At 41.0% G+C, this 23,616-nt stretch overlaps 3 protein-coding genes across 4 annotated transcripts in view; 1 reads left to right on the top strand and 2 right to left on the bottom strand.

Annotated features, from left to right (window-relative positions):
* The window catches only part of LOC131882906 (uncharacterized), a 12,458-nt gene extending 8,718 nt beyond the window's left edge, over positions 1-3,740 (top strand). For both annotated transcript variants that reach the window (XM_059230192.1, XM_059230193.1), the window contains exons 6-7: positions 1,518-2,145; positions 2,241-3,740. In XM_059230192.1, coding sequence (XP_059086175.1) covers positions 1,518-2,145; positions 2,241-2,665 — 1,053 coding nt within the window. In that variant the 3' untranslated portion in view covers positions 2,666-3,740. The remainder of the gene's footprint in view (positions 1-1,517; positions 2,146-2,240) is intronic.
* The window catches only part of LOC131882905 (uncharacterized), a 22,747-nt gene extending 15,520 nt beyond the window's left edge, over positions 1-7,227 (bottom strand). Inside the window, exon 1 of the mRNA XM_059230190.1 lies at positions 7,040-7,227. Within this exon, the coding sequence (XP_059086173.1) occupies positions 7,040-7,213 (174 nt within the window). The 5' untranslated portion in view covers positions 7,214-7,227. The remainder of the gene's footprint in view (positions 1-7,039) is intronic.
* An 8,305-nt stretch (positions 7,228-15,532) lies between these two features.
* The window catches only part of LOC131883464 (uncharacterized), a 14,874-nt gene continuing 6,790 nt past the window's right edge, over positions 15,533-23,616 (bottom strand). Inside the window, exons 3-8 of the mRNA XM_059230946.1 lie at positions 22,338-22,855; positions 20,775-20,804; positions 19,859-19,971; positions 19,521-19,645; positions 19,130-19,248; positions 15,533-19,063 (exon numbers count right to left, since the gene is read on the bottom strand). Of these exons, the coding sequence (XP_059086929.1) occupies positions 15,654-19,063; positions 19,130-19,248; positions 19,521-19,645; positions 19,859-19,971; positions 20,775-20,804; positions 22,338-22,855 (4,315 nt within the window). The 3' untranslated portion in view covers positions 15,533-15,653. The remainder of the gene's footprint in view (positions 19,064-19,129; positions 19,249-19,520; positions 19,646-19,858; positions 19,972-20,774; positions 20,805-22,337; positions 22,856-23,616) is intronic.

Consider the following 23,616-nt stretch of genomic DNA (forward strand, 5'->3'; position numbering starts at 1 on the left):
CCTGCCTCACTATCTTTTGGTGATAGAAAATGCTAGGTCAGGATCTAGCCAGCCTTCGAAAACAAATTGACCTTTGTGGCCTGGGGAATGTTCCCCTTTTCGAGAGGAATTTAGCTCCACCGATAAAAGAAAGACAAAAAGTTGTTTTCATTGCGGAGAGTACGAGGTGTACGGGAAGTGATTTTGGAACCAAGCTCCCTTCAGTAATCCAAAATGGTGTCGGAAGCAAAAGCCTTTGTCCTCTTACTCTTAATTTGTTTGGTTAGACCTTTACTTCAACCCACTGAGCAAAAACATCCAGGAGTACTAAAGATGTTGGATGTTATGTCCAGCTATGATATCATATTAAAGAACAAGGGCAACAAGTCGCCAAAAGTAAGGCGATGAGCATGCTCGTACTTTCCGACCTTGTCCTAAAGTGAGTTTATTGGCTATTTAATGAATGATGACGAATGCGCTGCAACCCAATGAGAAGCTTCAAAGAAACGTCAAACTGAGCGTTTTTTACCTTAATGTCTCGAATAGTGTTGATGTCACCAAAACGCCGAGTGTCCATTATCCCATTTGAAGACCATGGCCATGGTTCTGGTGTAGGGTTGTGTGCCAAAGATTCTCTTTATCCGCCTTTCAAGTTCGAGGCGGGTGGCAATGAGCGAGAAATTAGGTAATGTGCCAAGTGCCCACTCAACGCCGATTGTTGCTGCATCCGCCCACCTTCTACACTACTACAGTACTGCAAAAGACATATTTCAGGCCAAGGGTTTACACGAGACATCGGGAGTGAAACTCGAGTGCAAAACCGAGTCAATTTTCTTCCTCTGCTTTTTAGCCTAATTTCATCAAAGAGACAGTTTCCGGAAATGAATGGTATTTGACGCTGTCTGATTCAATTTCATAACCGTGATAGAAATCACAAAAAAGTGATCCATTCTTTTTAAACGGCATCCATCACAATGTCTCTCAACTGGACGTTGGAAGAACTCAATAAGACTTTCTCTATCATTCAATACTTTAGACTTATCTACACTGGAGTTCCCAGTATATTATTGAAGTATTACTTTATGCCAAAAATCCTATTCCGGGTCTGAATGACAGTTTGTCTTTCCTCTTCAAATGAATGCAGTTAAAAAGGCAGACCCCTATGTCCTTCAAAAGAGTTGCGCTTTTAAGAAAAACTCTTGGTACAAATGAGATTTGCAGGAAAAGTTCGAGCTTCAAATGAGAGGGTTTGGTTGGGCAAGATAAATCTTTTGGCGAAAACTGGCAAATTTCTGCTTTCTACTTGAGAAACGTTCAATTCAGCTTGGGTTGTGGGTAATTAATTGATACCCGTGGATCACTCGAAATCCCCAAAGTTCGGGTATCTGGCTCATTGTGCCCGAGAGATGTGCTTCCCACACTTCATCTTGAAATGCATCGCTGGAAACGGCCCCTCTGACTTGAAGCCTTGAATGGCACCTTCGAATGGGCCATTAAATTGAGATATATCATTGACATCCACGACTCGATTTTTGCAGGTGGGAGAAAACCAAGACGAGTGCTTGTCGGCCTGCTACGATCAAATCAATCATGTTTCCGTGACCAGTTCGGATTTCCCAAATCGAGAGACCTTTGTGCGTCGAGAGGAATTTTGTCTGGCCTTGCAGAAGCTCAATCGCACGTGCAACTCAGAGAAGAGGGCATTCCTAATTGCCAAATTCCCCACAGTGTGCCACAATATCCGAGTCGTGTTTCAACGTGTGTCCGACATTGGAGAGAACGGTTCACTCTGCCGAGCCTTGAAATGGGATCCGGTGCGTCTTTGGGATTTCAATCGCACCGATGCCGATATTGCTCGACTGGAAGACGACATATTTCAATACGCGAAACAAAACTTGGCCGTCGTGAATGTCTATATCAAAGACCCGGTGGTCACTCAGATTATGAGGGATGAGAAGATTCCAGTTATAGCCTTTGTTGCCAATACCGGAGGCTTGCTCGGACTGTGTATGGGTTTCAGTCTGGTCAGTGTTTTTGAAGTGCTCTACCACTTGATTGGTGCCCTTCGGCAATGGTGGATGAACCGGATAAGCCCAATTGGTAGGAGATTTGTAGCACAAACGGCCGCCTTGGCCACCCGCACCGTCAGCGTTCCAATGAATCAAGGTCAATATTATTCTAGAGTGGCGAGAACTAATGTCTCTGAAACCAGTTTTCCAATTATTTAGTTACTAACACACATTCTCTATCTCTTCATCTAGGAGATATTCAAGTGAATGAACTTGCACGGGCAGATCACGCCCTCCTTACCAATAACGGAGATTGCCACCCTGGTCCGAAAAACAAGCTGCCTTGCGCTATTCATGGATCGAATGGGGCGCCCTCTACTATCCTCATGTGTGAACTAAACTCTAGAACCAGTGGTCAAAGTCAGATTAGACAGACTCTTGTCAGGAATCACGAGACTCAGACTTGTCTTTTGTATGAAAAATCTCCAAACCAACCAAGTCCCGTTTACTGTGAGTTGGATTGTGCTCAAGGCAACGGAAGTGTGTCTAACGGAAGTGATGAGTCAGACGTTGCTGATATTCAACTAGATTTTCAAAGCCCATCAGGGTTGCCGCATGGGATTCATTGTGATTGCCAAATGGTCATGTCAGACATCAAATGCAAGAGGAGCAGCTAATAACGTCTGGCTTGGAGGGAATGCCTCATCAAATGGGCCCGTTTATCGGGAATTACTCAGCAAGATTTCTCTTGGCCGACTCTCGCCTCGTCAACAAAAGGGGCATCATGGTTGTATGTAGGGGATAGCTTACGACTAATACAGTTCATGATCCACACAAGTTGGACAGATTATGCTCAATGGGTCTAGTTTGATTGACATGACAAGCGATGAAGTAGAGACGAAAATGATCCTTATTGCAACTAGATACAAAGAATGAATTGTGACTGGTGAATTGAAAATCATGGAATGATGGTTTATGAGCACCATTATCCATCATGCAATTCTTGCGAATTACGAAATATCAAGTCCAAGAAAACTGACTCTTTCATTTTATTTACCTCCCCGAATATAGTTCCGGAGAGGCAAATTTAGGCATGGACTGCCTACTTGGACTTCGAAAGGGCTCCGTCAAAATTGGCCTAAGCTTGGCCGGAGCAATTTTTAGTCCTTTTTTTTCAGAATATACGAATAAGATAAAAGTTCAGATGATTGCAATTAAAGGCAAGTTATTAAAGTTGTTCGATTAAAAGTTACAGAATGCTGCTACAGAATAAAATTATGGGAAAGGGGCCCAAGATACAACAATTTAGCTTTTATACGCAGTAACTCTTTTCATCAGCCAGGATTAGATTTGTTATCGAAATCATAGATTAGGTCGTGGAGTACGGTAGTAGTGGAGTGGAAAGCTCTCTGAAACCACGTTTCAGTTTTGCGTTACCTCCTAATCAAGTACTGGAACATGAAGATGGAATTCATTGAGCACATTGAACACTCTCTCAGTGGGAATGCATATCTGATCAGGAGATAACGCATAGCTCTACCAAACCTCGCTAGAAGACGTTCGATCTTTGACCGAGCTTTCCACTCCATTACTGACGTACTCCCTGATTAGGTAAACAAAGATTGACCCCAAATTGATTTATTTTGGATAAAACAGAGTTCTTTAAAAAAAACATTAAATGTTCTTGTAATCATTTGAAAACACCCTTGAACTTTATTCATGGAAATTTGCTTTTCAAATTTGTATTGTGAAATACAAAAAGAATAACTCCTATGGTGGTTAGTGCAGGTTCTTAAAAGACAGAAAAGTTCCCTGGCTGCCTCTCATCTCTGATCTTTCTCCAAAGGAAACTTTTAGACGCTCATCACCAAAGCTTTGTAACAAATGCAATTAAAATGAGCAAAGAATGCCTTTAAAAATGCAACAGAAATGGCACAAAAGCATATAAAGTGCTAAATGGATCTGTTTTTCGCATTTTTTACTTCTTTGAACAGAATCAGAAACAAAATTACGAAAATGCTAAATGCAGCTGTATTCGCATTTTTACTTCTTTCAACAGAATCATAAACAAATTACAAAAATGCTGACAATGGTGGCAAGCTATGGCTAACCAATGCTTTTTTTAGGGGGAGAGGGGGGGAGTTTGGGTTTTCACGGGCTTTTTTAACCGCTACGGGGAATGTAATCCCTAGTACTATTAAAATGAAAGGTTATAATTCGTCTATTTATTACCTTTCAATCCATGTGGGGTTCATCTGGAAGGCTATCTAAAAATTGGTCCAAGTCGGACTTGAAAGATGCAACCGGATCAACTAGGCCTACGTATTCCCTACGAATATTAGAGGGAAGCAAATTAAACAATGAAGGATCCCGAGAAAGAAGAGAAGTGGACTTTATTGTTTGAACTAGCCTGGATTCTCGAGGGCTTGAAGGTGCTCTCAAAACGCACATTAAGCCTCTACGGTCACTAAAAATGACCCTAAATCCTGGGTTGGGACAAAGCTCATGGATGCTTTTAAAGACGTACAGTATCAAATACCTTTCGTACCTTCTCTGAACACTGTACAGTCCCAACCTTTCTAACCTCTCCCAATAGGAAAGCTCTCTCAATCCTGTGATGTTCCTAGTGAAACATCTTTGGACTTGTTCGACCTTTTGCAAACCTGCTGAACTCATTGGAGCCCAAACGGGTGATGCATATTCATGATTTGGCTGGACAATCGACTTGTACATCGTAGTAGTACTTGTAATACTTGTAGCATCGTGATGCTATCTCTGGACTGAAACGTGCGATAAATCCAACCACATATTTGAAAAGCTTTACCCACCTTCAACTGGATTTGCCCATCGAACTCTCCCTTTTTTTGGAGGACTACACCTAAATCTTTCACAGATGAGACCTGCTCAATATCTTTACCTCCATTATCTATGAATGGAGTATTTAAAGGAGTTGACCCAAATGTCATTGAGCGGAATTTCATTCCGTTCAGGGACATATCACTCCCAGTTACCTATGAGTAGATTAGATCTAAGTCCTGTGCAAGGCTACTGGAATCTTGGCCATTCCTACCAGAAACTAACTTTGTACCGTCAGCATAAGAAGAGAGACTGGCAGTAATACTAAGCAACGAATATTAGTAGATATTTTGGTGGCTTATCCCCTTGACCGCTTTGCCTTATGCCTCAACCAATATGAGTTGAGAATTTCGGTCAACGATGAGTTTAATTGGTTTTCGGAAGGGATTAAGCGAATAAGCCATTAAAATAGCAGCCTTCACAAAAAGGAGGGGTTCTAGGATGAAGCCCTGGGGAACACCTGGCTTGACATCATGTATGTCACTAAGGGATCCCTCGACCTCAACAATTTGCTTCCTATCCTGAATGTAGCTTCTTATACAATTGAGAACCTTGCCTTGGATCCCAATGTCATGAAGTCTATTCAACAAAAGGCCATGATCTACTTTATCAAAGGCCATATAAAGATTGAAAGGTAATGAATAGACGAATTATAAGCTTTCATTTTGACAGTTCTGGGGATAACATTCCCTCTAGCGGTTAGAAAAGCCCGTAAAAAACCAAACAAACCAAAACAAATAAGAAAGTCAATTTTTTGAGCAGGCCAAAACGTTGAAAAGTGCACAAAAATGCAAAGAACAAGTGTTGCAAACAATGCAAAAAAGCAGGGAAACGTGAAAAAAAGGTTTTGAACCGTTTTGGTACTGAGACCCGCAGATGAGGGACGAATATAAAACAGACAAGACATTACATATTGGAAAAATGGACGATGTGATGGTCGGATTCGTTGCCTGAGCAAGGTTTAACTCTTGACCTTAGTCCCAACCAGATGGTTGAGACCAGAAAGAAAAAGGAGGTTCCCTTCGTCGTAACAGTAACTCTAAGTAAGCGTCTAAGAAAAGTTTTCGTTTGGAAAGGAATAATTTTTAGCAAATCGTAAAGAACTTCACTCTTGGATTTTCGCCTCCCAGGGGAAATTATTTGTGTATTAAGAGGTTGCGAGAAAAACAATCTTTACTAAAAGTTTTCGTCTTAAATGCGCTCTACATACACATTTAAGACTCGGTCCGATGTTCCTCTCTTTTCATTTTAAACGTTCAGTTCAAACTATAATTCTAAGAATAAAAAAATATATTCGGTCCATCTTTGATTTGGTATAATTGAAAACGAAATGTATTTAGAATTTTCACGAAACCTATCAATGTATATGTATTTTTCCTCCCGGACCGATTGGTTATGAGGTGGAAGTTAATTATTATGATCTAAAAGAGTCTCAGTCTATCTCAATTAAACGTGTGCACTCTGATTCATAATTATTCTAAAATTGTCTTTGATATCTGCGCACCTTCAAGGCTAGGGATAGGTTCACTATGGTTACCCTCCACCAATCCATTGTTCAATACCATCTTGATTACGCCTTATTGATTTGGAGTCGTCCATGTCTAGTAAGCGATTGAAAGAAAATGGAGAGCATGCTCCAGCGCTTCACTCGGCAGAGTACAGGAATGTCTAAAGTTTCCTAGTGGAATAGACTTCAACATCTACACCTGTATAGTGTACAAAGGAGACACGAACGATATGTCTACATACTTTTAAGTGGATCCATGAGCTGTCTCATAACACGGGCATTGCTTTCACCCACCGAAATAATGAACGTGTCACATGTATCCAACCCCATTGGAACTGTATAACAAGAATGCAGCATCGAAGTCAACCATGCGTCACTCATTTTTTTGGAAGAGGGCCGAGACTCTTCAACAAACTGCCGCGATCCCTGAGGGCCATCTACGAAAAAATCCCCTTCCCAAATTCAAAGAAAATCTGGATAACTTCCTCCAAACCATTCCAGACCAACCCTCGATACCTTGGTATCATCGATCAGCAAATTCAAACTCGATTTCTGATCAGGCTTACTTTCGAGTGATTGTGTAATCACGTTTTTGTGTAATCAGAAATAACTTTTTTGGTGCCTTGAATAAATATGATTTTAACGGGTATTCATTTATGCACATGTATACCATGGTACTGTAACTCACCGAAAAGCGTTGATACGGTGTTGAACCGCCCTCCTTTTGAGATGGACATTGTTTGCCTTGATCCAAAACCTGACCGTCAAATTTGGATGGTGAGGATTGCTCTTCGAGTCTTTGTGTGGGAAAGTAATGAGCCGATTTGGAGGCTGCTGCCCATGCCTCGGCTAATGTCTGCATCGTGCGTTCAAGATCCATCTGCAAATGGAAAGAAGCAATTATAAACAAACAGCCCAGGAGATTGTTTCATATGTTGTTTGAAGAGTTGCATTTTCCTGCCTCTTAATTTGACGGCCACTTAGAGGCTTTATTTCCAACAAGGGTTGCCTATGTTTTCAACAAGAGGATAACGGGACACCCTGAGCAATATTTTCAAATAAGGAAAACGGGTAGCACAAAACCCAAAATATCAGCTTCTAACAAGATGCGATGCTTTGTGGTATTTCCCTCTATTTTGTATGCAAAGGCATTTGAAATTTAGAAATGAACACTTGAAGCATAATAATTTAAAGATACACCTTGTAAATGCTTTTTATTGAAATCCATTTGATCATTTCCACCATGGTTCTTGTATTTGATTGCATCTCCATAGCAAGTAGAAATGTAAACACAAATCCTGATAATCTATGACAAGCTATTGAAAAAATGCATGGTTATCATTTTTTACGTTCATATTTTTTAAACATTGATCAAACTTACATGCAATAAAAAAAACTTCTACTACTTCAACTGACCATATTATTATTTTGCACATGAAACCTTTCTATGCATATCAGCTAAGTTTGAGAAATAATAAATAAGATGTAGATTAAGATTCTTAGATTAAGTAGTTGTTGAAGTTTTAGAATCTAATCTTAAAAAAAGATAGTTGTATTAAAACTATTAGTCTTTGGTTTCAAAATATTGCTTAAATTAATTGTCAGAGCATGGAAAAGTTTATACGAAGTGTTACATTCATGTTCAATGGTAAATTGAAAGTTTTACGATGCTTTTTCGTAAAAAAGGTAACATATATGAATTTTCCAAAACTTCACGATTATCTTATTTGGCAAAAAAATGCTCTGGATGGATCGTTGAATAATATTTAAGGTATTTCATACATTGTCTGCATCTTTAGTTCCATTTTGTAGTGCTTTGAGAAAGGAATAATCATCATAATTTCTAAGAACCAGTCCAAGGCCTGAGGAAAAGAGAGTGTAAAAAACTCTATTACTCTTTAATATCTTAACATTTGTTTTATTTTCATAGCTTCTGAATATGATTTGCAAGTTATGATAGTTGGTTGATATGTAATCCATAAGGGAGGTCATTAGAATATTTCATTGAGTGATTGCAAGTTGGAAAAGTACGTCTAAATGCAGCAATTTAGATAAACTAGAAAACAATTCCTAGTACTTTTTTTCTTTTTTTTGCAGACTTCCTTACCGCTTCCGGGATTGGAGTCCCAGCAGTTCAAAACGAGAAAATTATTCATTTTATTTAACTTTTATTTATACATATTATCTGATCGACCAACGGATTAGAGTTGGCTGATCTGGCTAACCCTTGATTATAAGGTTGATCGGGAATTTTAGTCAAAAACTTGCCCAAGTCTGACTTCAATCCTGCTAATGAATCAACGCCTACATACGATCTACGAATGTTTGAAGGAACCAAATTGAACAATGAAGGATCCCGAGAAAGAAGAGAAGTGGACTTCATTGTTTGAACTAGCCTGGATTCTCGAGGGCTTGAAGGTGCTCTCAAAATGCACATTAAGCTTCTACGGTCACTAACAATTGACCCTAAATACTGGGTTGGGACAGAGCTCATGAATGATTTTGAAAACGTTCAATATCAGATACCTTTCGTACCTTCTCTGAATACTGTACAATTCCAAGATATTCATGAGTTTTTTTAAAGTTTATGTTACCTTTTTGGCCATAACATATGACTATTCAACAAATGATTTTGACAGAAATCATAAGTTACATGTTCAATCTTTCCAACCAGTCTCATCCAATACCTATCTTAAGATGGGGCTTTGAATGTATGAACCTAGTTCTTGTACACAATTTTAAGATCATAATCATAATCATACTGAATCGTTTGACATTATTCAACATTTTGGATGCTTTTTTTATTGATGCTATGTTTATTCAAAGATCTATTGCTAAACAAAGAGCCCAAATCCCTAATTTTAGAGCACATTCTCACATGCACAGGTAGACCCCTGCTGTATTATATCGAATGACTTCACCCCATAGAGGAAGCAAGGCCTAGAGAGTGCGATGTGAGCTAGCCAGGCGGACTTGTCGAATTGCTGATAGCTGAATGGCTGATAGGGTAATCCATTTACCAATTTAGCTGCAGTACAAACCCACAACAAACTCGATTTTTACCCTTTTATATTTCTTCTCTTATGGTCAACCACCTAGCAGCTGGATGCTTCATGGTGCTTGAGTGTTGTGGAGAAATGACGACAACACGCCAAATTTCTTACCATAAATATTGTTTTTATGGTCTTAACTTAGTTGCTGAAGAGCAAATAAAGAAAAAGTAGAATTTTCTTAATTGGCTCAAGAGTAAGTTTCAAATTAGTAAATCATAAACAACTTGGGCCCAGAACACTGCCTTGGGGCACTCCACAATTAACATTTAATGATTAACAACTCCCATTTGTATAATCCCACTGTATAATTGCAATGGTTCATGGCTAGCTAGGTAAGGGTCAAAGTCCGAAGCTCAAGCTCTAAGCACAATGAAACCCAAAGACTCCTTATCAAGGCCAAACGGCTACGCCATTGTGTTAGTCTGTAATTTTAGGTGCACTTCTTAAAATAAGTAAATCCTATTTGAAAATCTTTGAAAGAAAAGCCACATCTTTTTGGAACTTTGCCAAATGAAAGCCACACTTACATGTAAAATAAAACGCCGCACAATTGCTTATTTTTAGAAGAAGAAATGTTCCTTGGTGCGAAGTCAAAAGGCAGGTTTCTTGCTCTACCATCTGATAATGGATGTCTCAATAGACGTTTTCAAGTTGGTGTCATCAATTTAGGAGCTATCAACATCTACTGTCAAAAGGGCTTTATTTTTTTGTCGAGGAATAAGAAAAAGATTTTGTACATTCAAAATTCTTATATTTTGATTCAGCATTTTCAATTTTCTGACGTGTTTATGACACGTGGCTTTGCTTTCTCGACCTCGAAAACACCTTGATTCATCAAACTATGTGTTCACGGTGTTCAAAAAGCTTTCCAGAGAAATTCCCAAACACAAATTGGCATTTTTCTACCTCAAAAAGTCATAGGGAACAACTTTAACTTTATTGCTTAGCTCTTGAATATAATTTACGATATCATCTATTTCACTGCTACTTAGTTATATCGGATTTAGTGGTCCAAATGTCATCGGTTTTTTGCCCCAAAATTTCCCTGTTATATGTTAATTAAATTTCCCAAAGGATTAATATCAATTTTCAATATCGCAAAAATGAAAAATTATTTTTCAAATTCTTGCATAATTTTAAATTAACTTAAACCCTTGTACAGCCATATCTAAAACCCTCAAAAAGCAGATTTTTAAAAATTTATTTTAAAAGCATCCAAGGTACATTTAGTTGAGTGGTCACTGAAAATTTCACAAATATTAATGAAGCGTTAAAGAAGCTATTTTCAATCAGTTTCAACAAAGTCTTCAAGAAACGACAAAATCTATAACATTGTTTGTTGTATGCATTTTTTTGTGCGGACTTCCTTACCGCTACCGGTTTTGGAATCCCAGCAGTTCAAGACGAGAAGATTTTTCATTTTACTTGACTTTTATTTATATATATTATTTGATCGACCAACGAATTAGAATTGGCTGATCTGACTGATCCTTGAATATAAGGTTGATCCGGAATTTTAGTCAAAAACTTATCCAAGTCTGACTTAAATCCTGCTACTGGATCAACGCCTACATAAGCCCAGCGAATATTTGAGGGCAGCAAATTGAACAATGAAGGCGCCCGAGAAAGAAGAGAGTTGGACTTCATTGTTTCAACTAGCCTGAATTCTCGAGGGCTTGAAGGTACTCTCAAAACGCACGTTAAGCCTCTACGGACAATAAAATTGACCCTAAATCCTGGGTTGGGACAAAGCTCATGAATGCTTTTGAAAACGTACAATATCAGATACCTTTCGTACCTTCTCTAAATACTGTAACAGTCCTAACTTTTTTAGTCTCTCATAATACGAGAGCTCTCTCATGCCTGTGATGTTCCTAGAGAAACATCTTTGGACCTGCTGGAGCTTTTGCAAACCTGCTGAACTAATTGGAGCCCAGATGGGAGACGCATATTCTAGGTGTGGTTGAACAATCGACTTGTACAGAGTAAACATCGTGATGCTATCTCTGGACTTAAACGTGCGATATATCCACCCACATGTTTGAAAAGCAGTACCCATTTTCAACTGGATATGCTCATCGAACTTTCCATTATCTTGGAGGACTACACCTAAATCCTTCATGGATGAAACCTGCTCAATGTCCTTACCGTTATCAACTAATAGAGGAGTGTCTAATGGCGTCGACCCAAAGGTCATTGAGCGGAATTTCATTCAATTCAGTGCCATGTTACTCGCAACAACCCAGGAGTAGATTTGGTTAAGGACCTCTAACAGACAACCGGAATCCTGACCATTCCTACCAAATACCAATTTTGTATCATCAGCATATCAAGAGATACTGCTGACATCACTAATACCAAGCTTCTGAAGCGGAGCAATGAAGATGATGAAAAGGAGAAGACCCAAAATTAAGCCCTGAGGGACGCCCGACTTGACATCATGTATGTCACTAAGGGATCCCTCAACCTTAACTAATTGTTTCCTACCACAAATGAAACTTCTTAGCCAATTGAGAACCTTGCCTTGGATCCCAATCTCATGGAGCCTGTTAACTAAAAGGCCAGCTATGATCTACCTTGTCAAAGGCCTTGGCAAAGTCGAGATAAACTACATCAACTGATTCATGGCTCTCTAGCCCCTCAATAACCCGCTCAATATGTTCATTCAGTTGGTAGTCGTGCTAAAATGTGCTCAGAATCCATGCTGGCTAGGTGGAAGGACTTCATGAATATCAAGAAATTCAACAAGTTTGAACTTCATGATCTTCTCAAACACCTTCGCAATATTCGAAGTGAGAGAAAAATCGGCCTATAGTTACTGGAGAGCCACTTATCTCCCTCTTTAAAAATTGGAACAACATGAGCTAACTTTAGTGAAGATGGAAACTTGCCCTGATCCAAGATGCAACGCATCAAGTATGAGAAAACAGGAGCAAGAACCTGTGAGCATCTCATCAGAAACTGAGATGTCACTCCATCAGGGCCAGGGGAGCTCGAGAGTCTCAAGTCCCTGATGGCCTCTAAAGCATCCTGGCCTGATCTATTGTCTTCAGAATTCAAGTGAATGCATAACTAATTGTACACATTTAGATTGTAAAACACATTTTCAAAGATTGCACTTTTAGTGTGTTATAAGTGACATTATAGGTATAGCATTTTTAGTTATTGTGAGACTATGCAAGAAAAGGAAAACTAATCTTTTGTATTTGTGATATTGAAAATCGATATGAATTCTTTGGGAAATTAAAAGAACATATAACTGAGGCATTTTGGGGCTAAAAACGATGAAATTTGGACCACTAAATCCGATGTAACCAAGTAGCGGTGAAATAGATGATATCATAATTTATATTCAAGAGCTAACTAAATGTGCTCCCAACTTACATTGGGTGGGTTTTTGAAAATTTTAGTTTTCATAATGTTTTTAGGTATGTAAGTTTTTAATATGGGCTAGAATTTCATAAAGCAATAAAATCAAAATTGTTCCCATGATTTTCTGAGGGAGAAAAATGCCAAGATGTGCTTGGGAATTTCCATCAAAACTTTAAAGGGTATTTTTACCACTGTGTGTGTAGGAGAGCTCCCAAAGAAAAAAGTAATTGCCAGAGCTTCTGACCACAAAACTTCGGGGGTTCAAAAGATACCCTGGCCTGGTTTCAATTTTATGAGATGTTCTTCCTCAGTATTTTTGACCATAGTTTTAAGGACGAGGGGCTAATAAAATTGAAGTATCCCCTCTCTAGAGCACGCCGGCTTTTGTTTAATGGTCGATCCTATCTCGAGAACATGATGATCTGCAAGATTACTAGGCGTCACATGGACGTACTGGATCAGATCAGGGTGATTGGAAAAAAACAAGTCGAGAACACTATTCTCTCTACTAGTGGCTACACTAACATGCTGGGAGAAATTGGGCAAGATCGCAAATTCTTCCAGCTTTTCGAACGACTGAGATGTCGATTTTGAGATGGTAATATACCCATCGGGACTAGCCTGCCACTCTGCAACGCTGGCCGGAAAATTAATGTCACCTACAGTGAATACCTTTGAGCAAACTGCCTTTGATTCAAAGGTTATGTTTGATGTTTACAAAGTCGTTTGTAAGCACTTGACAAAAATCATATAAGAAGCTTGACATGAATACAATGAACAAACATATTCACTTAAACACTGAGCTCTATTTTCATTAATGGGAATCGATAAAATCAGTGAAAAAAAGGTTTGATAAAAAAACGATTTTAACGTTTTCGATTCTTTTGATACAAAGGTTATTCAAGTTGGTTCTGTTGTGTCGAGTCTTTTCACTGATTGTCATAGTCAAGGACCTAAAATGAGATCAGATTTAATCCTATAAAATCGAAGTGGTCTCAATTGAGGGACATAGTGATCAAAGTTTCTCTTTCAATGAAACAAAAATGATCAAATCGATGAGACTTTACAAATTTGTTGCTGTCATTTGACATAAAATATATTAAAACTACATTGATCCACACTTACATTAATGTGGCTATTCCATAAAACAGCATCTCATATAGCAATCTATTTATAAGCATCATGACCTGAAACATTTTGATACTTTGCAATTGCTACCAAATTGAGAAATAAGTATTGACATGTGCCATATCTGACATTGGAAGGATAACCATCCTGGCGATTGAGCAATTGCCTCCTAATAACAGCCTCGGCAATTAAGAGACTCAAACCAACTAGCCCCCATAGTGAGCTGAGGTGTCAATTTGTATATGATTAGAAAATTAAACTATCAGCTTTGAACCATGCTGTTGTAAATTTAGGTACATTTCTTTCAGTGTTTTTTCTTCCACACCATCGGATATGGCAAAAATTAAGCACGAAAGTACACCACCAAGCCATTGCTTGATTTAAGCACAACACCAAAATACATAACCATGATCCTCAATGAGGAGCACAGTTGTTTCCTACCTAAGTCCGATCGAAAGTCCTTGTTCCTACGATGCTGACTGGCTTGCTACTCCACCACTTGATCTCGTTTGACTCGAAGCGGTTTACTCGCTCAGATTGCCTTTTAAAGAACTGGCTTGATTCCCTGCTTCAGACGAGTCGTTCTTACGAACTCGCCACCACTCCCTAAGGAGGGATGATGATGATATTTCAAGACGGCAAAAGGCATATGCTTTGGGCTCCACCGGGGAACAAGATCCATTCTCGAGAGTGGTTCCACGAAGAAGATGCTTTAGGGTTAGCCAGGCACAAAACCCTCCTCCTCCTCCTCCTCCTCCTTCTCCCCCTCCTCCTTCACCTTACAACCACTCCTACCCTGGTCTCACTTGCTCCCATATTTGACGCCAGCCTCGCCTCCCTGAGTTTTGGAGGGCTCTGGTGGTTTGTGAGTCTGATCGTCATCATTCCAAAGGCGGTTTTCCTCTTTCAGCGGGCTTTCAAGCTTAGCCATTCTGGAATAGCGGAACAAGCGAAAACTGGAAGAGCGGAGAGAGCGGCGCCTCCAACTTTGACTCTCAGTGGATCATCTGTTGGCGGAGAATGGCGGGAGGCCCAATTACGACGGTCACGCTACTCACTTGGGAATGGGATTTGGATCGACTATGGCGGACAAGTAGATTAAGCGACAGCCTCGAAAACAAGTCCACTTTCGGGCCAGGAAAGTGGTATTAATTCAAAAAAGACTGATATCGTGTAAATGCCACAATCCAAGCTCGAGGCAGTGTCTCAGTATCAACAAAATGAAGCAGTGTAAATCAGGCTCCGTCGGCAATTTTAGTTTCAATGATCTTTATCTCCAATTGTCCTTTGGTCTAAATGAAAATGAAATTCGATATCACACCGTATACGGAAACACAGATGATGAATGCAATCCCCACTCTAGGGAGTACTTCATAAAGGGTGACACAGCTATCCCAAGTTCCAATCTGGGTTTGCATCGTATTCAAAGGAAAGTGGAACAAAAGAGCGAGCCCACCGGATTTTCGTGTGGGACGGGAGAAACAACGGATCTTTGAAATGGGACTGACGGGAAAAGGAAATTTGTTTTTGACTCAATCAAAATCCCAACTTGCTTCTGTCAAGGATTGGGGTTATAGAGTTGAATTCAAGGATCTCGGGTTCATTTTGAGAAAACAAATCAGATTTATTGAATTTACAGAAATATCACATGGAGATGGAAAGTATTGCACGAATTGATTCTTATTATTGCATAGAGACATGATACATTGGAACGGTCTTCCATGAGCTTTGGCACACACACACACTTTGCTACTCCTTTCCTTCAGAAAGGGCCTTTGGTGACTTTCCAGACTCAGGGTGACCAGCCTTTCCAAATCGATTGAACCTGGGACCACCAATCTCGTGCAACGAAGTTACAGGAGTTTTCTCGGAAGTGGCATACTTGGGAACTGAAAGATCATGGGTGATCTTGACCTCAGGGGGAATCTGATAGCGCATGAATTTGTGAACGTTATTTACAATAATAGGGGTGTCACTTTGTCTAGAAATGGGGATAGTTGTGGGAGGCATTGTCGAAGTGGTGGTCGTTGAGGTTGTTGGGACTGTTGTTGTCCAAAATGTGGTCGATTGTGGTGTATTTTTAGTGGTAGTAGTAGTAGTCGTTGTTGTAGTACTTGTAGTGGTGGTAACGGTTGTCGTCGAGGTTCCCGGAGTACTTGACAGAGTGGCAATTACCTCAGCTGGATCTGTAGCAGCTTCTCCTAAACGGCTTTGAATGCGTTGGCTGATCATTTCCTGGATCTTCATTTCCTTCACAGCCTCCGAGTCCTCGTAATCTGAAAACTCGTCAGCCGTGGTTTCTCGGCCCCGCTTACGCCCATGGTTCACCTGAACTGAGGTCGAGGTTACGAAATCAGTTCCCAAAAGCATGGGTTTAGCCGTGAAGAAATGATGGAAGAAATCCTTGTCCAACTTGACCGTCTCCACTACAAAATCGGTGGGACCGTAATTGTCCGTGACCGGGGGCAGATTGTCCGAAACAAAATTGGGATTGCTCACTCCATATTGGACTGAGTTTTGATTGAAAGTGTGTTTATACTTGTTGTCGTCATAGCCATACCTATTTGGTTTGGGCGTGGCTTTGAATTGACCCAAAGACGGAGGCTTCTTACGAAGAGGTTGATTAGGATTCACATTGGATTTCACGGGAGGCAGATCGTTGGAATCCACAACTACCGCCTGATAAGGAGCACCATACCAATCCTCCATAACTCGAGTGGTTGATGGAGTTGTGGTTGTGGTCCATTGTTCCGACGATTTAACTACTGAGCTCGTCATTTGAGATGAAGATGAGGACATTGTCGTAAGCGTTGTGGTGGTTGTGGCCTCAGTTTGAGTCGTTGGTCTGGTTGTGGTCTTTGAAGAGGTCAATTCCGGATCATTTGCGTCCACACCTAACCATTGGGAGGCGGACTTGACCAATTTGTCAGTGATGTCGTGTTTACTATCCATGGTGGCATAAGCGTTCAACAGATTGGAAAAAACAGTCAAAGGTCCAATTCCAGCCGTAAGAGCTCCAACTGCGGCCGCGGGAATCAGAGATCCTGTTAAATCTTGACGCTTGATTCCGCTCAAGGCTGACAGGTCGAATTGACCTAAACGTGCTAAAGCCTGTGGAATAGCGTCCAATGGATCTTTGGAAGGAGCATTTGGTCTGCGTGAAGGTCGTTGGGGTAGCCTTCCTTTCTTTTTGGGTGGACCTGGTCGGGGCGTGCCTTCTTTGGTCTGTGGGGTGAGCAGATTAGGCGTGGGCGAGCCGTTGAAAAAGTGAAGCTGGTTTCTTTGCGGAAAGATCTGGGGAGCTAATTTGTTTTGCTCCGCAATCAGAGCCTTTTCCATCAAATAGTTCTTAATGAGTTGTTGTCCAGATCCAGGATCACCTTGCATGGGTCTGGGCGAGATTTCCAAAGGAGGGTTATAATTGCCAGGACCGGGCAGGTTGTGAGAATTATGCACCACATTGCCTCCCACGCCTCGTCCCATGGGATTGTTTTGAGCATTCATTGGCTTGTCGTTGTTATTTTGGTACCCCATTTGAGGAGCAGATGGTGTTTGAGTCACTTGGTAATTAGTTGGATTAGGGGAAGTGATCATTGGTCCATGAGGTCCTTGGTGAAGTTGCGTTCCACTTGGAACTTGTTTGGCATGGAGAATATTTGGATCATCTCGGAATGGAAGAGCATCTTCCACTCGTATTTCTTTACCAGCCGTTCCAGGTTTGCTCGTGACGGCAAAAGAACCTCCCACTTTAAACGCATTGGTCTTTTGGTTGGCCATAACCACACCGTCAACCAAATTCAGGGCGTTTCCCGTCGAGGACTGCCCTCCATTGCCCAAAGGTAAACGTCTTGGTCGTGGAGAGCTGGGTGCTGAATTAGTCATAGCAGGCATACTGTGTGGATAATTGGCCTTATGAAGGCTGGTCCATAAACTTTCTCCAATACTCCCCTCTCCATTCGAGTTTGAGCTCTCAGAAACCATCATGAGCTCCTCAGAGTCCAAATCGACATTCCAAATGTTGTCGAAGTTATTTGACGGTTCCTTCATCTGATCCTCCTTGACATCGCCTTGTTCTTGCTTATCTCTGGTACTTCCACTTTGTCCAAATATTTTTTCTCGTAACATCTGTTGAGGAGTCTTGAGGGTGGGACCGTTGTTGGAAAGATCAGTATTGGTGACGAAATGTTGATGTTTTACTTTCGATTCTGATCCTTGGCGGAATGGAATTGAATTCGGTGGATCTGCTTTTGGTGTAATGAGAATGGAAGGCCTGTCAATCAATGCAGATGGTGGTGTGGCTGAGAGTTTGGATCGATTGCTGAGTATGTTTGAAGGGTGGTTTGCTGGAGCAGGAATAGAGGGTATGAATGTTTGCTGGCCGTTATGATTGATTGGAACTCCAAACTGAGGCTTGGGCGGGGGTTCCATAAACGGGGACATTAATTCGGAGTCCAGATCGTCGTTGTTATTGTCATGCCTTCGATTTTGAAATGGATTGTTATTGTTATTATTATTATTATTGTTATTATTATTATTCGCCCTTGGGTTCATGTTGCGGTTATTGTTCCTGGGTGTAGAAAAACGTGTTCCATGTCTAGGCATAATACTCGGTGCCTTAGTTGGAAGGGAAGGATTTCGAACTCGAATGTTGGGAATTTGCGTCACAATGGGGCCTCGTGTGGAGTGATGCATCATGCCCGATCTTCGCGAAGGTGTTGGTGAATGAGACAAGAGGCGATTGGGAACAGGCGAGGGACTGTACTGAACTGGCACCGGTGTACTCGGCAAAGGTGGATCAAACTTCAAGCTCGGTCGATTCATTACACCCGCAGGAATCGGGATACTAGGGACAATTTTTGGGTTGTACATAGTCGGTCCCTGTGAGAGTTCCAAATGAGGCTTAAATTGGTCTCCATGTCGGGATGAACTCAGTATTTGTTCCATGTCTGATCTGGCAGAGGCAGACCTAAAGCCGTTCGTTTCTTTATGTGGCTCTTTCTCGGAGATGTTTGTGTCCTTCAAATGAATCACTTTGTTATTGGGACGTTCCATCAAGTTCTGCCATAATGACTTGTTCTCAGGTTTTTCAGGCGTCTCAGGTTCATCAGCTTGATATGGTTCGGGCTTGTAGAATTGAGTGGTTTCTTGCAGTTTTGAGTCTAGAAGTGAGAAAGGTCGTAACAAGATATAAACACCCCAACTGGTTCATCTTAAACGATGCTTACTGTCAAAGAGAATGCTGTCAATGTCAATGTCGTCCTCTTCAAATTCTCCTCCGCTCAAAGTCATGATCTCCTGGATCAGAATGTCCTTCACGTGTCCCACGGGATCTCTTTGCAAGCTCCTACGTAGGAATGGATTAAATATGAATCTCTTATGAAGACAGGGATGGTTTCTAGCTCATATGGCTCATTCTACATCTCGGTAAGCCTCAATCATACGATCAAATCCGATCGGGATGGGATCAATCGAAGACGATGAACATGATCACAATAAAGATTGACTAACTGACTTGGTTCAATGATGTTGACTAAAAAGTCTTCCAAGAAAAACTAAGTTTACCCACATCCAAGCAAAAGGTAGTAAGAAGTGCCATTAAGTTAATGAGCGACTTACGGTGGAAGATAACGCTTGTCCAAAATGATCTTGAAGAAGACACGAACGCTCCCTGAGGCAAATCCATCTATTAAGGTCTTAACGAAGGCTTCTTTCAAATTGCTCTTCATGTAAGTGTTACTTATCTGGAAAAAGAGAAACAAAAAAAGACCTTTAGTTATTTGCAAGTTTCGACGTCATTTCTTCCGAATCTCAACCAGCCCCCATTTTATGGCAGGTATAACTGTCCATCGTTTCATCCCCAACACCTCGCGTTTGAATCACAACAGTGCCGAGGAATACTTTGGAACAAAAAGGGTTCGTTCATTCATTCGTTGTAATGGGTTTTTCGGACTCACCGCCTCGGAGAATTTCTTTGCCTTCAAGCGATAAACGTTTGTGTCTGGGTTGAGAAGCGATATTGAAAATTCCTCCGACTTGACGCGGAACGTTCCATCCACCGAGATCAAATCTACAACGGAGAGCGAAGAAAGAAAAGAACTTGAGCAAGGCTTGAACAGGAACTAGTATATCTTCCTCTCATCAACCTCAACTCTCTCACTCTCTTTCTTATTCTCTTTTCTGTGGTTTGGTTTGAGTGTGGGTCCATACGTTCGCTGGTTATGAACCAACAAACTTGACACCGTATAGAGACTAAGGAGTCAGACAACCCCTGAATGGACCAATGTGAAAAGGAACAGTGGAACATGACAACCTTCTCTTCTCACTTTCGCTCACATTCCGGGATGAACGTTGGGTCTGGTGGGAACAATACAATTGAGATAACGTTCATAGGAACGAGCTTAAAGATGGATCCTGTCCAGGTCGAATCAAGGTTGAAGAAAAGATGGGGTGAACTGGATTTCAAAGGGCTCACTGATGTAAGTCACAAAATACAAGTATAAGAGCAAGGATGATGCTTGGATCTATTGGTGAAGTGTGGGGCTCTGTAGTTCGACTGATCTATTGCTTGTTGGTTTGTTGGATTTCTGTCAGTGTTGACTAGAGTATACCATTTTGAGTGAGCTTCTAATCAAAGGAGCGAAACGTTCAAGAAAAACAGCCGCAAAACCAAATGAAAGGAAAGAGACGTGTTCTAAGAAACAGATATAAAAGAGCTTCTTCTTTTTCGTCTTTGTTCTATCTGGTTGATAACTTTATCACCGTTATCAAACTCCTCACATGAACAGTACTAGAGTGCGAGTGAGATGAGATGAGGTGAGAAGACTCAAATGAGACCAACGTGAAAATGAAATATGAAAATATAGCGCTTACCTCGACCATCTCCGTCCAATTTTTGAACCACTGAAAAAGAGGAGTACCGTATGAGCATAAATCACACTCAAAAAAGAGCCGTTCGTCCATAATTCAAATTCGACAATCTTTGCGTTCCCAAGTCAAGACATTTTCAGACAAATTGTGGTTAGCCTTGATCCCGCTTTGGAACCCGAATCGAAGGGTTCATTCGTGATTCGTGTGCCGTTCCCTTCGACTGTAATCGGATTACACCAATCTTTTTTTCAATTGATCGAGGTTCTGCTAAGAATTAGAAGGATCATGAGCTTCTTATATCATCATCCCTCGGTCTCATTTGCATAAAATATGGAGCAGATTACAAATCGTTTCTCCTCTTCCCTAAGAAAGGTCTACAACCTCCTCACTTTCAGTCTCTCGAATCTTTGGATTGGAAATAATATTTGCTTCTTCTTATTCTTATTTCCGCATGCCTCATTGTACAGTACGGTACAAAGAATTTATAAGTGTGTACTAGTTTCGAGCTCCTTGGATGCAATTAAAACTCAAAAGTTGAGTCGCAGAGTCTCTGGAGAATTGTTCCATGTCATCGAGTCGATTGGATTCATAAAGATGGGAACAAAAAATAAATCTTTCTGCCATGTAGCTCCTTCTCCCAGGATTATTCAATGGAACTTCCCCGTAACTCTGGATGCTGCTTGGTCACAATCTCCAGGTTGACTAATTAATGAACTTTTTGTTCTCTCCTCCATAGAAGACAGGAAAAAAAACTTTCCCTCTTTGGGATTATTTTCATAAATACTGGAACAGGGATCATACCGAGGAAGCTCTCTTATGGCCTCCGAGGTTTCATTCACTCTTGGTCGACTAAGATAAGAGGGCTTGAAGCGAAGCAAAAGCGAGCTTCAACGGGCAATTCGTAAAATTAGCACCGTTACACCCTGGTCTTGCGATGGCTTTTTTTCAAATTCTAATAGGAGATAGTCCATTCATTCGATTGTTATAACAAAGGGTAGTTGTGATGGTAGCATGATCTTTGAGTACTGATTTAGCTTTCTGTCGTACATTGGCCATGCATCTGTGCTTGTTTGCGATTAAGACACTAAATATCTAAAAGTGGTGAGTGCTTTTCCGGTGAGCGCGAGACTGAAAAATCTCAGAAGCGAGGTCCCTCTCCTTCTCATCATCTTAAGGGTCCTCGACAAGCGGGGTAGTCCAGAAGCTGCTCCGAAAATCTCTAGATTATGGCCTTTATAATCCTTGACCCGAGGCTCGACAATCGTTCGCTCGTGTCTCTCGGACAGGGTTGCCAACGTTCATTTCGTGCCATTGAAGCACTAGCTTTAGCTGAACTTGAGATCTGGGAACGACCCTACGAACTCTTTGGGAACTGAGCATGTCAAATTCACTCATTGGTGCGAAGAGGATTTGACCCATTGCCAATGTACCAGCATCAGCTAAGGGTGCGATTAAGACGCCATTAGGAGGGCCATTAGGAGGCGTTGGTCCAAATCGAGTGCCATCCCAGAAGCTTATTTGCTGCCGAATCCCAGCCATTTCCAAAAAAGGGAGTCAATGTCTCACCCCCAAGATAAACGGCGATCCCGATGATGCCCAAAATACCCAAAATGACCAAAACGATCGAAATCCCGAGTAAGACTCCGCAAAGACTTCGGTTGAATCGTCTTCGATGATCTCGTTTGAGGCTGTTCACCGAGGACCACAAGTTGTAGGTGTGCCCGAGGCCAGATTCTGGTGGGTATTTCTTGGATGAGCTTTGCGGCACCGTGGATCGCCGCGATCGCGTTGATGAATTAGCGGTGGTGGCCCTTGGAAGGCGCCTTTGGGAGGCATTGACACTTTTGCGCGATGCTCTCGAAGCAAAAGAAATGGCATCTTCTCGGTCACGCTCTTCACCACGGCTCTGAAAATTGAAAAACAAATAAGGTTTTGTTATCAATAATGAGGGACAGACATTAATATGATAAGAATTGATATGGTTTTTTTCTACTTCTGGCTTCGATGCATATTTTTGACATATTTTCCAATTTTGCGATTTCTTCTGCATGTTTTGAGTCTTTTGGGGGACAAACTGCATCCATCTAACGACGAGAAAGGTTAAAGCGCAGACATTTTGAGATGGCTTTAGACTTGCATTGCGAAGGCTCATGTAATCTTTTAACTAGTGTGAACTCTGGCGAGACTCTGTAGAGCAAAAACACAAGTAGACAAACTTGTATCGACAAAGTTCATTATTCGTTTCCAACTACCACCTTACTGGTGCAAAATATGTTCTAAAATCCATCCATGGAAAGTTGTCGGAGTTAAATACCAAACAAAGGATTATGTTTCAATTTTATGCAAATCTTTTCAATCCAAGGACCGTTTACAATGAAAATCTTGTATAAATCTTTGAGTCAGTCTCTATTAAAGTCCGCGTCCTCCATCTTGGCTCCGATTCTCTCATCAGGGCTAAATAAAATCGAAAAGGAACAACGGGGCTTCACATGACATTTCGTTGACGCAAGCCAATTGCATTAAACAGCATACAACAAAGGTACTAAATTTAATTTTTCTTTTAGTGCCTCCATGTCAAAACCCGGTCCTGAATAAGGGCCCTTATTTGCAACGTCACACGGCCCAAAGAAAATGGGAAGAGGCACGTTAGATTGCTACATAAACTGCTCTTGCCTTGCCTTGAACTCAATTTCTTTTCCGGTCATTGTGTGACCCGAGGCACTAATAGAAAATAAGATTTTGATAGAATTAGTCAAAAACAACACAAACGCATTATAATTCAATAACAAGGAATCGGCCCATTCGGCCCTTTATTTGGTAGAGGCTGAATGACAAAGCGCCCTCT

This window comes from Tigriopus californicus, chromosome 7, assembly GCF_007210705.1.
Source record: "Tigriopus californicus strain San Diego chromosome 7, Tcal_SD_v2.1, whole genome shotgun sequence".
Classification (NCBI taxonomy): Eukaryota; Metazoa; Arthropoda; class Copepoda; order Harpacticoida; family Harpacticidae; genus Tigriopus; species Tigriopus californicus.